Raw genomic sequence first — 12,009 nt, forward strand, 5'->3', positions numbered from 1 at the left:
GCTAACCTCCTGTGTCTTGCAGGAGGGATTTTCACCCTCAGAATCCGCCGGATTAGGGATGAGCAGCATTTTTATTTTCTTTCCCCCAAATTTTTATGGCATGCTATCCTTCAATAGGGTTTCCCCCTTGGGCCACAGCATTAGAAGAGATTCTGGAGTCACCAGATGCATCCCTCTCTCTGAGAAGTCGGAAAAGCAGGAATTCTACCTGAATTTGGGGGGGATTTGGGGCTACCACACTCACCATCCAGCCCCCATCCCATCCCATGTCCCACATCCCGGCCCTGGCTGCTCCACAGCCCATCCCGCTGGAGGAGCTGGCGCTGGAGGAGGCCAAACCCCAGCAGGTGCAGGAAAAGGACGAGCACAGCGTGTCTCTGTCCCTCCTGGCCCGGTTGCCCTGCTCTGTGTGCAGATAAAGAGTTTTTTGTTTTCCTTTCCCAGCAATGCAGGTGCCGGATGAGCAGAGCGGAGCCGCTTCCCGCTGGGGCCAGGTGCCCGGGGACACCTGCACCCATAAAACCCTGCCTGCCTCTGGAATCCCACCGGGATCTGCCCTAGAAAGGGCTCCCCATTCCCCCTGATCCAGGGTTTGTGCCCGGGGACACCTGCACCCACAAAACCCTGCCTGCCTCGGGAATCCCACCGGGATCACCCCAGGACGGGCTCCCCATTCCCTGCTCCGGGTTTGTGCCCAATCCAAGGGCACAGCAGACCAGGAATGGTCACCAGGCTGCTGCCCTGCCGGTGCCAAGGTATCCAGCCCTGCCCCAAGCACACATCCACTGTTATTCCTTGGATCAGGGCTTGGCGTCACAGTTTGGGCTCAGCATTGCGGCCGTGCCTGACCTTGGAATGCAGGCGGAAAGGCTCCCGCGGGCCAGCTAATCTAGCTGCAATTAGAGGCACTAATTATGCCATTAGCGACAGGTTGGGACACGGGCGCTGCCCCACAGCCTGCGCTGAAGGACAGGGACATTCACTGCCCTGGCCATTCACACCCCACAGCCAGCCCCGAACCAGGGCAGCCCAAAGCCAAGGAGGGCAGCAGGACCCCAGAACATCCCCTTCCCGCCCCTCTCGGCCCATGGAAAACGCATTTGGGAGCCGCATTCGGTACAAAAGGCCAGAGCGGCTGCTGACAGCAGGAAGGAAGCAGGAAAGAGCCCGGCACGGCCGGATCCGGAGCCCGCAGAGGCGCTGGGACACGCCGGGAGCCGCTCGGCCGGATCCGGCAGCGTGCCCGGGGCTCCGGGCAGAGGGACAGACAGAGGGACAGAGGGACAGATGGACAGATGGACAGACCGACAGAGGGACAGACCCACAGAGGGACAGAGCGTCCGGATGGGAATGCTGGGCTCCTCCAGGCCGGGGATGTGTCCCATCCTGGGGATTTGTCCCATCCCTCTCCATCCCGGGCGTTTGTCCCATCCCGGGCATGTGTCCCATCCCGCTCCATCCCAGGGATGTGTCCCACCCCACCCTATCCTGGAGATTTGTCCCATCCCGGGGGTTTGTCCCACCCCGGGAATTTGTCCCATCCCGGGCATGTCTCCCATCCCGCTCCATCCCAGGGATTTCTCCCATCCCGGGGCTGTGGTGCCCCAAAATCCCGCCCTGGAATCCCCTGGCAGCCCACAGGCAGAGCTTCATCCCTGTCAGCATTCCCGGGCTCTGGCACAGAGCCGTGCCCCACGGACTGCCCCAGACGCCCCTTGGCTCAGGGGACAAACACAGGAGCCCTGAGCGACCCCAGCAGCTCCTTTAATTCCCCGCAGGGCAGCAGGGCCAGCCCAGCTCGGACACCGCAGGGATTCAGCACCAGGAGCACCCCTGGACACTGCTGGAGCCCAGGTGGGGCTGCAGGACCAGCACCTGCTTGCAGGTCACATTCTCCCAGCTTTGCGGGGTTCCAGCAGCTCTATGGGGTTCTCAGCAGCCTTGGGGGATTCTCAGCAGGTCCATGGGGTTCTCAGCAGTTTTATGGAGATCCCAGCAGCTCCATGGGGATCCCAGCAGTTCTATGGGGTTCCCATCAGCTTCATGGGGTTCCGAGCAGCTCTATGGGGTTCTCAGCAGCTCCAAGGGGTTCCCAGCAGCTTTGGGGGGTTCCCAGCAGCTCTATGATGTTCCAAGCAGCTCCATGGGGTTCTCAGCAGTTTTGGGGTGTTCCCAGCAGCTCCGGGGGGTTCCAGCAGCCCCGCCGCATCTCCCAGCTCCGAGGCGTGCCCGGCACGGTGCCCCCGGGCCCGGCGCTCCCGGCTCAGATCATGGAGACCCTGTTCTTGATGTAGACGTGGTAGGGGTCGCTGCGCTTGTCCACGCGGCGGGAGCGGGTGTAGCCCAGGATGAGGCTGCCCACGGTGGCGGCGAAGAGCGTCATGACGAACAGGATGTACATGTAGGCGTTGGCGTCGCGCCGCGGGTCCCGGGGCACCGGCGAGGCCGGGGGCTGCCCCGGGCACGGCCCGGCCCCGTGCAGGCTCCGGTTCAGGGCGCTCAGCACGGCCTGCAGGCTGCGCTGCCACGGCTCCGTGCCGTTCGTGCGCTCCATGGCCTGCGGGGACGGACAGCGGGGGCAGGGGCTGCACTCAGCAATGGGGGCACAGCACCGACCCCAAAGCGCTCCCCTGCCACGGAGCAGGGTGGCCAAACCCTCTGTAACCCCGGCACCAAACCCTCTGCAACCCAGCCACCAAACCCTCTGTAACCCAGCACCAAACCCTCTGGAACCCCAGCACCAAACCCTCTGGAACCCACACCAACCTCTGCACCAGCACCAACCTCTGCACCAGCACCAAACCCTGTAACCCCGGCACCAAACCCTTTGTAACCCCGGCACCAAACCCTCTGGAACCCCGGCACCAAACCCTCTGTAACCCCAGCACCAAACCCTCTGCAACCCCACCACCAAACCCTCTGTAACCCCGGCACCAAACCCTCTGGAACCCCGGCACCAAACCCTCTGTAACCCAGCACCAAACCCTCTGGAACCCCAGCACCAAACCCTTTGTAATAACCCCAGCACCAAACCCTCTGGAACCCCGGCACCAAACCCTCTGGAACCCAGCACCAAACCCTCTGGAACCCAGCACCAAACCCTCTGTAACCCAGCACCAAACCCTCTGTAACCCCGGCACCAAACCCTCTGGAACCCCAGCACCAAACCCTCTGCAACCCCGGCACCAAACCCTCTGGAACCCCAGCACCAAACCCTCTGGAACCCAGCACCAAACCCTCTGGAACCAGCACCAAACCTCTGCACCGCACCAAACCCTCTGGAACCCCAGCACCAAACCCTCTGCAACCCAGCACCAACCTCTGCAACCCGGCACAACCCTCTGTAACCCAGCACCAAACCTCTGAACCCAGCACCAACCCTCTGGAACCCAGCACCAAACCCTCTGTAACCCCAGCACCAAACCCTTGTAACCGGCACCAACCCCTGGACCCACACCAAACCCTCTGTAACCCCGGCACCAAACCCTCTGCAACCCCAGCACCAAACCCTCTGTAACCCCGGCACCAAACCCTCTGTAACCCAGCACCAAACCCTCTGTAACCCGCACCAACCTCTGTACCAGCACCAAACCCTCTGGAACCCCGGCACCAAACCCTCTGGAACCCCGGCACCAAACCCTCTGGAACCCCAGCACCAAACCCTCTGTAACCCCGGCACCAAACCCTCTGTAACCCAGCACCAAACCCTTTGTAACCCAGCACCAAACCCTCTGGAACCCCAGCACCAAACCCTCTGGAACCCCAGCACCGAACCCTCTGCATTCCTAGGAGCCTTGTCCCTAAATTTCAGTCGTTCCCTGGAGGAGATAAATCTCCCGGGGCTCTGTGGCAGCTGCCTGCCCCTCTCTCCCCCCAGGGCTGGGACAATGTGGGGACACTGCTGTCCCAAGGGCTCACAGTGTGCTTTCCCCAGGGATGTGTGGGCATGCTGGGTGTCCTGCCCCACTGCAGGCTGCAGAGCTGGCACAGCTCCCCACAGATCGCTGTGACCCCATCTTGCTGTCCTGAACCTCCCTGGTGATTTCCCTTCCCTTTGGGTGCCAGCCCCCCTGTGACTGCCACCCCTCCTTTGGGGCCCCGGGGCAGGCATGGCCAGGGAGGGACAAGGGACACGGTGTGCCACCCTTTGGGACAGTGTGCCATTCTCTGTGACACAGCGTGCCACCCTTTGGGACACAGTGTGCCACCCTTTGGGACACAGTGTGCCCTCCTTTGGGACACGGCGTGCCACCCTTTGGGACACAGCGTGCCACCCTTTGGGACACGGTGTGCCACCCTTTGGGACATGCCAGTCCCCACTGTTGTCCCCCCAGGGTCCAGCGTGTCCCCCACCAGCTCTCCTTGCCTGCTGCACCCGCAGCTCCACCCGTGCAGGGGCAGCTGATCCCAAATGGGCCGCCCCAAACTCAGGGGGCACCTTCCAGGAGGACACCCCAGCTGCGAGGAGGAGGAGGAGGAAGGGGAGGAAGGGGCTGAGCAGTCACCGCGGGGGTGAGGTCGGACCTGGCTGCCTTCCTGACTGAAGCAGGCTGAATTGGGGAAGTTTGGGGCAAGGTGTGGGCTTGTCCCAGGAGGGCACCCACGGATGGGGCACGGGCTGTGAGGAGGGGGCACAGGGAGCGGGAAGGGGCTCGCACTCACCTCGTGTGCCCTCCGTGCCCTCCGTGCTGCCAGGCTGAGCGGGACTGAGCGAGCATCGCTGCCGGCGGGGAGGGACCGAGGGAGGGAGGGATGCGGCGGGCTGGGAGCGCCGCCAGCCTCCTCCCCTTCCCGGGCAGAGCCACCTGCCCGGCCAGCCCAGACCCAGCCCCGGGACCGCTCCGTGGGGCTCTGTGGGGCTTTACGGGGCTCTGTGGGGCGGGAGAGCGGCGCTGCCCCGCTCACGCTTCCCTGTCCCTGTCCCTGCCCCTGTCCCTGTCCCTCCTCATCCCGCGGTCCCCGAGCCCTCCCATGGCACAGAGCCTGCCCGGGCATGTTCCTCCGGCTCACCGTGCCCTCCTGGAGCTCAGCCTGCCCCATTTCCCCTTTTTTGGCTCCATTTCCCCGTTCCCAGCCCCACCGGGCACACACGGAGCGCTCACACACGGAGCTGCCAGAGCTGTGCCAAAAACAGAGAGAGCCCCGAGCTTGTGGGGCAGGGAGAGCACCCAGAACAGCGAGCCTTTTCCCTCCTCCTCCTCCTCCTTTCCCACTGCATCCACAGTGGCCTTCCCACCGGGGTTCACAGCCGCCTTCCACCCTCCCTGGCGCCAGGATTTCTGCCACGTGAGGGTTTTCCATGGGCTCAGGGTGAGGAAAAGGTTGGCATTGGTAAAGCCTTAGGGTAAGTAAATGACAAAAGGATCGGCAGCCAAAGTTCCCAGCAACTCTCTTTATATATAAAATCTCTTTTTATCCGCCAGCAAGGGAAGGATGACCCACATGAATTCATGTGAATTCCTGTGAATTCATGAGCATTCACACAAATCTTTAATTCCTGTGGGGCAAAAAGCAGAAAAAAGCCCCACAAAAGCACCTGTTTGGGTACTTCACCACCAAGTGACTGTGGTACCCATGGAGGTCTCAGCGAAGGATGGAGACTCACAGGGCTGCAGAGAACAGCCCCAGGGCAGCTTTGGATGTTCAGTGGTACCCACAGAGGTCTCAGTAAGGGATGGAGACTCACAGAGCAGCTTTGGATGGTCAGTGGCACCCACAGAGGTCTCAGTAAGGGATGGAGACTCACAGGGCAGGGTTGGATGGTCAGTGGTACCCATGGAGGTCTCAGCCGAGGGATGGAGACTCACAGGGCAGGTTTGGATGGTCAGTGGCACCCACAGAGGTCTCAGTAAGGGATGGAGACTCACAGGGCAGGGTTGGATGGTCAGTGGTACCCATGGAGGTCCCAGCCAAGGGATGGAGACTCACAGGGCAGGGTTGGATGCTCCAGCAGCAGCCTGAAACCCTGTGCCACAGTCCACTCACAGTCCCCAGGCAAAGGCACAAGAACTGTCTCACAACAGAGACCCTGGGCTGCCCTGGGGCCAACACACCCGGCCAAGGCAGCACAGCGATCCTAGTCCCCGGGGTCCTCTGAGGAGACCAAAGTGCACTCGAACACCTCCTGGAAGGAGTCGAGGAAGGGCTGGAGGACCTGGCTGACGGCGACGTGCTGCCCCAGCTCGCGGCTGAGCGAGGTGACGCCCTTGCCCTCCAGCCCGCAGGGCACGATGTGCTCGAACCACGAGAGGTCGGTGCAGCAGTTGAGCGCCAGCCCGTGCGAGGTGATGTGGTTCCCGCAGTGCACACCTGCGGGGCCGAGAGCACATCCCGTCAGCTCCATCGCCCGCAGTGACCGCGCTGCCCAGGGCGCTGAAAACATCCTGCCCCACCACGCTGGGCTCCCTTCTGCCAGGGGAAACCCAAACATTGAGTTTCCTGACAGGACCCCCAAAACTGGGGCAGATGGGGAGCAGCGTGCCCAGACCCTCCACCCCAGCCCTGCATCCCCCAGCGCCTCACACCACTGGAGTTTTCAATGGGCCCCAAATCCAGGCTGCAGGGTCCCAGGGAGAGGTGCAGGATGTGGAGGGGAGCAAGGGAAGGGGCAAGGCTGGGGACTGGGCTGCAGCCAGCCCTGGGAGCAAGGGGTGCCGAATGCTGGGGGCTGGGGGGGCTGCAGGGGCTCCAGATTGTGCTGTCCCCCCTCCTGGGTGCCAGTCCCACTCCTGCAGCTCCAGGTTCCCGCAGTGCCCTGCCCTGTGCCCAGGGAATCCCAGGATGGGCTGGGTTGGGCTGGGAGGAGTTCCATGGGCAGGGACACCTCCCACCATATCCCAGGTTGGTCCAGCCTGGCCTTGGGCACTGCCAGGGATCCAGGGGCAGCCACAGCTGCTCTGGGCACCCTGTGCCAGGGCCTGCCCACCCTCCCATGGAATAATTCCTAATTCCCAATGTCCCATCCATCCCTGCCCTCTGGGAAGGCATTCCCTGTGTCCTGTCCCTCCATCCTTGTCCCCAGTCCCTCTGCAGCTCTCCTGGAGCCCCTTGAGGCCCTGCCAGGGCTCTGAGCTCTGCCTGGAGCCTTCTCCTCTCCAGGTGAGCGCCCCCGGTGCCCAGCCCGGCTCCATGCTCCCGCCGCGCTCCCGGGGCCGTCCCCGCTCACCGATGGCGCAGAGCTTGCTGTCGCCCATCCAGACCCCGGTGTAGGGCGGCGGCAGCGCCCGGGCCGTGCCCAGCCCGAGGCGGCGGCACAGCCGCAGCACCAGCGCCTCCAGCCCGGCCACGTAGGCGCGCAGGGGCAGGCGGCGGCGGCGCAGGTCGAGCACGGGGAAGGCGAGCAGCTGTCCCGGCCCGTGGAAGGTGATGTGCCCGCCGCGCCGCGCCGCCACCAGCGCCGCGCCCCGCGCCCGCAGCGCCGCCGCCGCCGCCGCGCCCGGCGCGCCCCGCAGCCCCCAGGTGTACACGGGCTGCAGCGGCTCGCTCAGCACCACGCTCTCCGCCGCCACCGGCACCGGCACCGGCACCGGCAGCGGCAGCGGCCGCCCCGCGCCGCCCCGCGCCGCCCGCAGCGCCGCCACGCAGCGCTCCTGCACCCGCAGCGCCTCCGCGTACGGCACCGCGCCCAGCCGCAGCACACGCACCGGCATGGCCCGCGGGGACATGGCGGGCCCGGGGGGGACACGGGGACAGCCGGGATACGGCCGGGGATACGGCTGGGATACCGCCGGCACAGCCGGGGACACGGCCGGGATACCCGGGGACAGTGCCGGGACAGCGCCGAACCGGGCAGGGGACGGGGATGGGGACGGGGGCAGCGGACACGGGGACACGGAAAAGCAGCGGGCACGGGGACGGAAGGGAGGCGGGGACGGAAAGGAGGCGGGGATGGAACGGGAGGCGGGGAGGGAACGGGAGGCGAGGATAGGGACAGCGGAGTCATGTGGACACGGCCATGGGGACGGGCTCCGGTGGGGACGGCAGCGCAGGGTGGCCGCGGGGAACGGCAGGGGATGGGGACAGGGAGGGGGGAGCAGGGCAGAGGGGACAGGAGTGGATGGGGGGGCACGGGGATGGGATGGAGAACAGGGGTGCAGGGGCAGAGGATGGGGGACACGGCACGGAGGTGGTGAGTGGGACGTGGGGGACAGGGCACAGGGGACAGCAGCACACGGGATGGGGGTTTGGGGTTGGAGAAGGGGGAACAGCACCTGGGGACACGGGACATGGCCCAAAGGAGGGTACCGGGGATGGGGGGATTGGGAATGGCAGATGGTGCCCAGGGACAGGGCTGAGAGACAGGGGACAGGGGATAAGGAAGTCATGGGTGGCTGATAATGGCCAGGGCTGCAGGAGGGGCACAGCCGGGAGAGAAAGGGCCTCTGTCACCACAGGGTGTGGGACACAGGGCACTAGGGTGGGGGACAGCAGGGGATGGGGCAGGGAGTGTGCACATGACATCCCACAGCAGCCAGGCAATCACAGGCCGGCTCAAAGCAGGCTAAAATCAGGATTCTGGGGTACAAGTAGGACATTGTGGATGCTCCAGCCCTGGAAGTGGTCCAGGGCAGGTTGGACAAGGCCTTGAGCAACGTGGTGCACTGGAATGTGTCCCTGCCCGTGGCAGGGGGTGGAACAGGAGGAGCTCTAAGTTCCCTTCCAGCCCTTCCCTTTGTGTGATTCTGTGCTGGCACCTCAAGGTTGTGCAGTGTAAATAAAGCCCTCGTGGTTGCCGAGGTGCTGGAGAGAGCTGCAGTTCTGGGACTGTGAAAGAGGAAACGTTCCCACCCCAGCTTCTTACTCCAAATGTAGGAAATGGACAAATCTGGTCGAACCGCTAATGAGTGAACCATTAAAACCTGAGCAAACTTTCCCAGCCTGCAGCCCTTCCAGCTTATCCAGTGTATGAAATACGTATGTCCTGATTTTATAGAGCAGTCAGTGTGTTACTGTTTTATCAGAACACGCCTCCCTGGTCATTTGCCCTTTGTCATGACAGGTAATTTAGACATTGGCTGACAAGGTCAATTTCTGTGTTATTGCAAGGAAGGAAAAGTGCTTCCCTTTGTTAGGCTGTTTTCTCAATGAAGAGGAGAAAAAATGGGACAAAAAAACCACCAGGAATTGGTGGAGCCAGCCTGAGGATCCCACATCAGGGGTGGGATCATCACCTCAGGCAGCTCCAGGAGAGCTGCTCCAGCTCTCTGCCTTGGCAGGACAGACACAGCAGCGTGTGTGCAGCCAGCTATTTCCTTGTTTTTATGGCTGAGCCCCCCCTTGCTGGCAGGGGATCAAAGCCCAGGGCCCTTCCTGCCTGCGTAGGACAGGGGAGCTGTGTGTCACAGCCCTGGGACCCTCGTCAGCAGCGCTGGCACTGCCCCATGCGCTGTGCACATCCTGGGCTGTCCATTCACTGTGCACATCCTGCACTGCCCATTCACTGTGCACATCCTGCACTGTCCATTCACTGTGCACATCCTGCACTGCCCCATTTACTGTGCACATCCTGGACTGTCCCACTTTCTGTGCACAACCTGGACTGTCCCACTTTCTGTGCACATCCTGGGCTGCCCCATGCACTGTGCACATCCTGGGCTGCCCAATTTACTGTGCACATCCTGGGCTGCCCCATGCACTGTGCACATCCTGCACTGCCCCATGTGCTGTGCACATCCTGCACTGCCCCATGCACTGTGCACATCCTGCACTGTCCATTCACTGTGCACATCCTGGACTGTCCCACTTTCTGTGCACAACCTGGGCTGCCCCATGCACTGTGCACATCCTGGGCTGCCCATTCACTGTGCACATCCTGCACTGCCCCATGCGCTGTGCACATCCTGGGCTGCCCCATGTGCTGTGCACATCCTGCACTGCCCCATGCACTGTGCACATCCTGCACTGTCCATTCACTGTGCACATCCTGCACTGCCCCGTGCATTGTGCACATCCTGGGCTGCCCAATTTACTGTGCACATCCTGGACTGTCCATGCACTGTGCACATCCTGCACTGTCCATTCACTGTGCACATCCTGCACTGTCCATTCACTGTGCACATCCTGCACTGCCCCATGCGCTGTGCACATCCTGGGCTGCCCCATGCACTGTGCACATCCTGCACTGTCCATTCACTGTGCTCATCCTGCACTGTCCAATTTACTGTGCACATCCTGGGCTGCCCAATTTACTGTGCACATCCTGGGCTGCCCCATTCACTGTGCACATCCTGGGCTGTCCATTCACTGTGCACATCCTGCACTGCCCATTCACTGTGCACATCCTGCACTGCCCCATGCGCTGTGCACATCCTGGGCTGTCCATTCACTGTGCACATCCTGCACTGCCCCATTCACTGTGCACATCCTGCACTGTCCATTCACTGTGCACATCCTGGGCTGCCCAATTTACTGTGCACATCCTGCACTGTCCATTCACTGTGCACATCCTGCACTGCCCTATGCACTGTGCACATCCTGGGCTGCCCAATTTTCTGTGCACATCCTGGGCTGCCCAATTTACTGTGCACATCCTGGGCTGCCCCATTCACTGTGCACATCCTGCACTGTCCATTCACTGTGCTCATACTGCACTGCCCCATGCACTGTGCACATCCTGGGCTGCCCAATTTACTGTGCACATCCTGGGCTGCCCAATTTACTGTGCACATCCTGGGCTGCCCCATTCACTGTGCACATCCTGCACTGTCCATTCACTGTGCACATCCTGGGCTGCCCCATGCGCTGTGCACATCCTGCACTGTCCATTCACTGTGCACATCCTGCACTGTCCATTCACTGTGCACATCCTGCACTGTCCATTCACTGTGCGCATCCTGGGCTGCCCAATTTACTGTGCACATCCTGGGCTGCCCAATTTACTGTGCACATCCTGCACTGTCCATTCACTGTGCACATCCTGCACTGCCCTATGCACTGTGCACATCCTGGGCTGCCCAATTTTCTGCCCTCATCCTGCACTGTCCATTCACTGTGCACATCCTGCACTGCCCCATGCACTGTGCACATCCTGCACTGTCCACTTACTGTGCACATCCTGGACTGTCCCACTTTCTGTGCACAACCTGGGCTGCCCCATTCGCTGTGCACATCCTGCACTGCCCCATGCACTGTGCACATCCTGGGCTGCCCAATTTTCTGCCCTCATCCTGCACTGTCCATTCACTGTGCACATCCTGGGCTGCCCCATTCACTGTGCACATCCTGCACTGCCCCATGCACTGTGCACATCCTGGGCTGCCCCATTCACTGTGCACATCCTGGGCTGCCCAATTTACTGTGCACATCCTGGGCTGCCCCATTCACTGTGCACATCCTGCACTGCCCCATGCACTGTGCACATCCTGGGCTGCCCCATGCACTGTGCACATCCTGGACTGCCCCATGCACTGTGCTCATCCTGGGCTGCCCAATTTACTGTGCACATCCTGGGCTGCCCATGCACTGTGCACATCCTGCACTGCCCAATTTTCTGCCCTCATCCTGCACTGCCCAATTTGCTATGCACATCCTGCACTGCCCATTCACTGTGCACATCCTGCACTGCCCAAATTTCTGCCCTCATCCTGGACTGCCCCATTTTCTGTGCCCATTTTCTGTGCACATCCTGCCTTTCAGCCGGGCGGAAATTGTCACTTTAGGACCCGAAACAGAAAGGCACAGACACACTGGATTTTCTAAGGCAAAAGAGAGGGAAGTTTAATTCTGACTGCATGTGACGGTGCCACCTTTCCAATGACACTGGACAACAAACCAACAGTCTATCAAATCTCTTTTCCTCTGTTAAACAATGCAAAACAGTGAGTTATTTACATAAAGCACATGAGAAAGTTCGTTACGAGAATGTAAACATCAGAAGGCTTAGAGAAACTTGTAAAAACAAGGTGACAGGAAATGGCATGCAAGGGGCCATGGGTGGCTCGCCTTTTATCCCTCTCTCAGGGCTGGGGTGCTTCCAAAGCACTCAGTGGTGTTCGTGGTGCTGCACCTTCT

At 61.7% G+C, this 12,009-nt stretch overlaps 2 protein-coding genes across 2 annotated transcripts; both read right to left on the reverse strand.

The window, feature by feature from the left end:
- Positions 1-1,748: 1,748 nt before the first annotated feature.
- KCNE3 (potassium voltage-gated channel subfamily E regulatory subunit 3) lies at positions 1,749-4,856 on the reverse strand. The gene is made up of 2 exons (XM_064729058.1): positions 4,663-4,856; positions 1,749-2,557 (listed from the first exon to the last, which is right to left on the reverse strand). Exon 2 carries the CDS (start codon positions 2,552-2,554, stop codon positions 2,264-2,266), a length of 291 nt encoding a protein of 96 aa, XP_064585128.1. The 5' UTR covers positions 2,555-2,557; positions 4,663-4,856; the 3' UTR covers positions 1,749-2,263.
- A 521-nt stretch (positions 4,857-5,377) lies between these two features.
- On the reverse strand, positions 5,378-7,869 carry LIPT2 (lipoyl(octanoyl) transferase 2). The gene is made up of 2 exons (XM_064704000.1): positions 7,166-7,869; positions 5,378-6,309 (listed from the first exon to the last, which is right to left on the reverse strand). Exons 1-2 carry the CDS (start codon positions 7,662-7,664, stop codon positions 6,077-6,079), a joined length of 732 nt encoding a protein of 243 aa, XP_064560070.1. The 5' UTR covers positions 7,665-7,869; the 3' UTR covers positions 5,378-6,076.
- Between the last annotated feature and the right edge of the window lie 4,140 nt (positions 7,870-12,009).

This window comes from Zonotrichia leucophrys, chromosome 1, assembly GCF_028769735.1.
Source record: "Zonotrichia leucophrys gambelii isolate GWCS_2022_RI chromosome 1, RI_Zleu_2.0, whole genome shotgun sequence".
Lineage (NCBI taxonomy): Eukaryota > Metazoa > Chordata > Aves > Passeriformes > Passerellidae > Zonotrichia > Zonotrichia leucophrys.

Bases quoted from the DNA above. Each gene is read 5' to 3' on its own strand.
- KCNE3 (XM_064729058.1), bottom strand. From the start codon at position 2,554: ATGGAGCGCACGAACGGCACGGAGCCGTGGCAGCGCAGCCTGCAGGCC.
- LIPT2 (XM_064704000.1), bottom strand. From the start codon at position 7,664: ATGTCCCCGCGGGCCATGCCGGTGCGTGTGCTGCGGCTGGGCGCGGTG. The intron at 6,310-7,165 runs GTGAGCGGGGAC...TCGGCCCCGCAG, and splicing joins CAGCAAGCTCTGCGCCATCG to GTGTGCACTGCGGGAACCAC.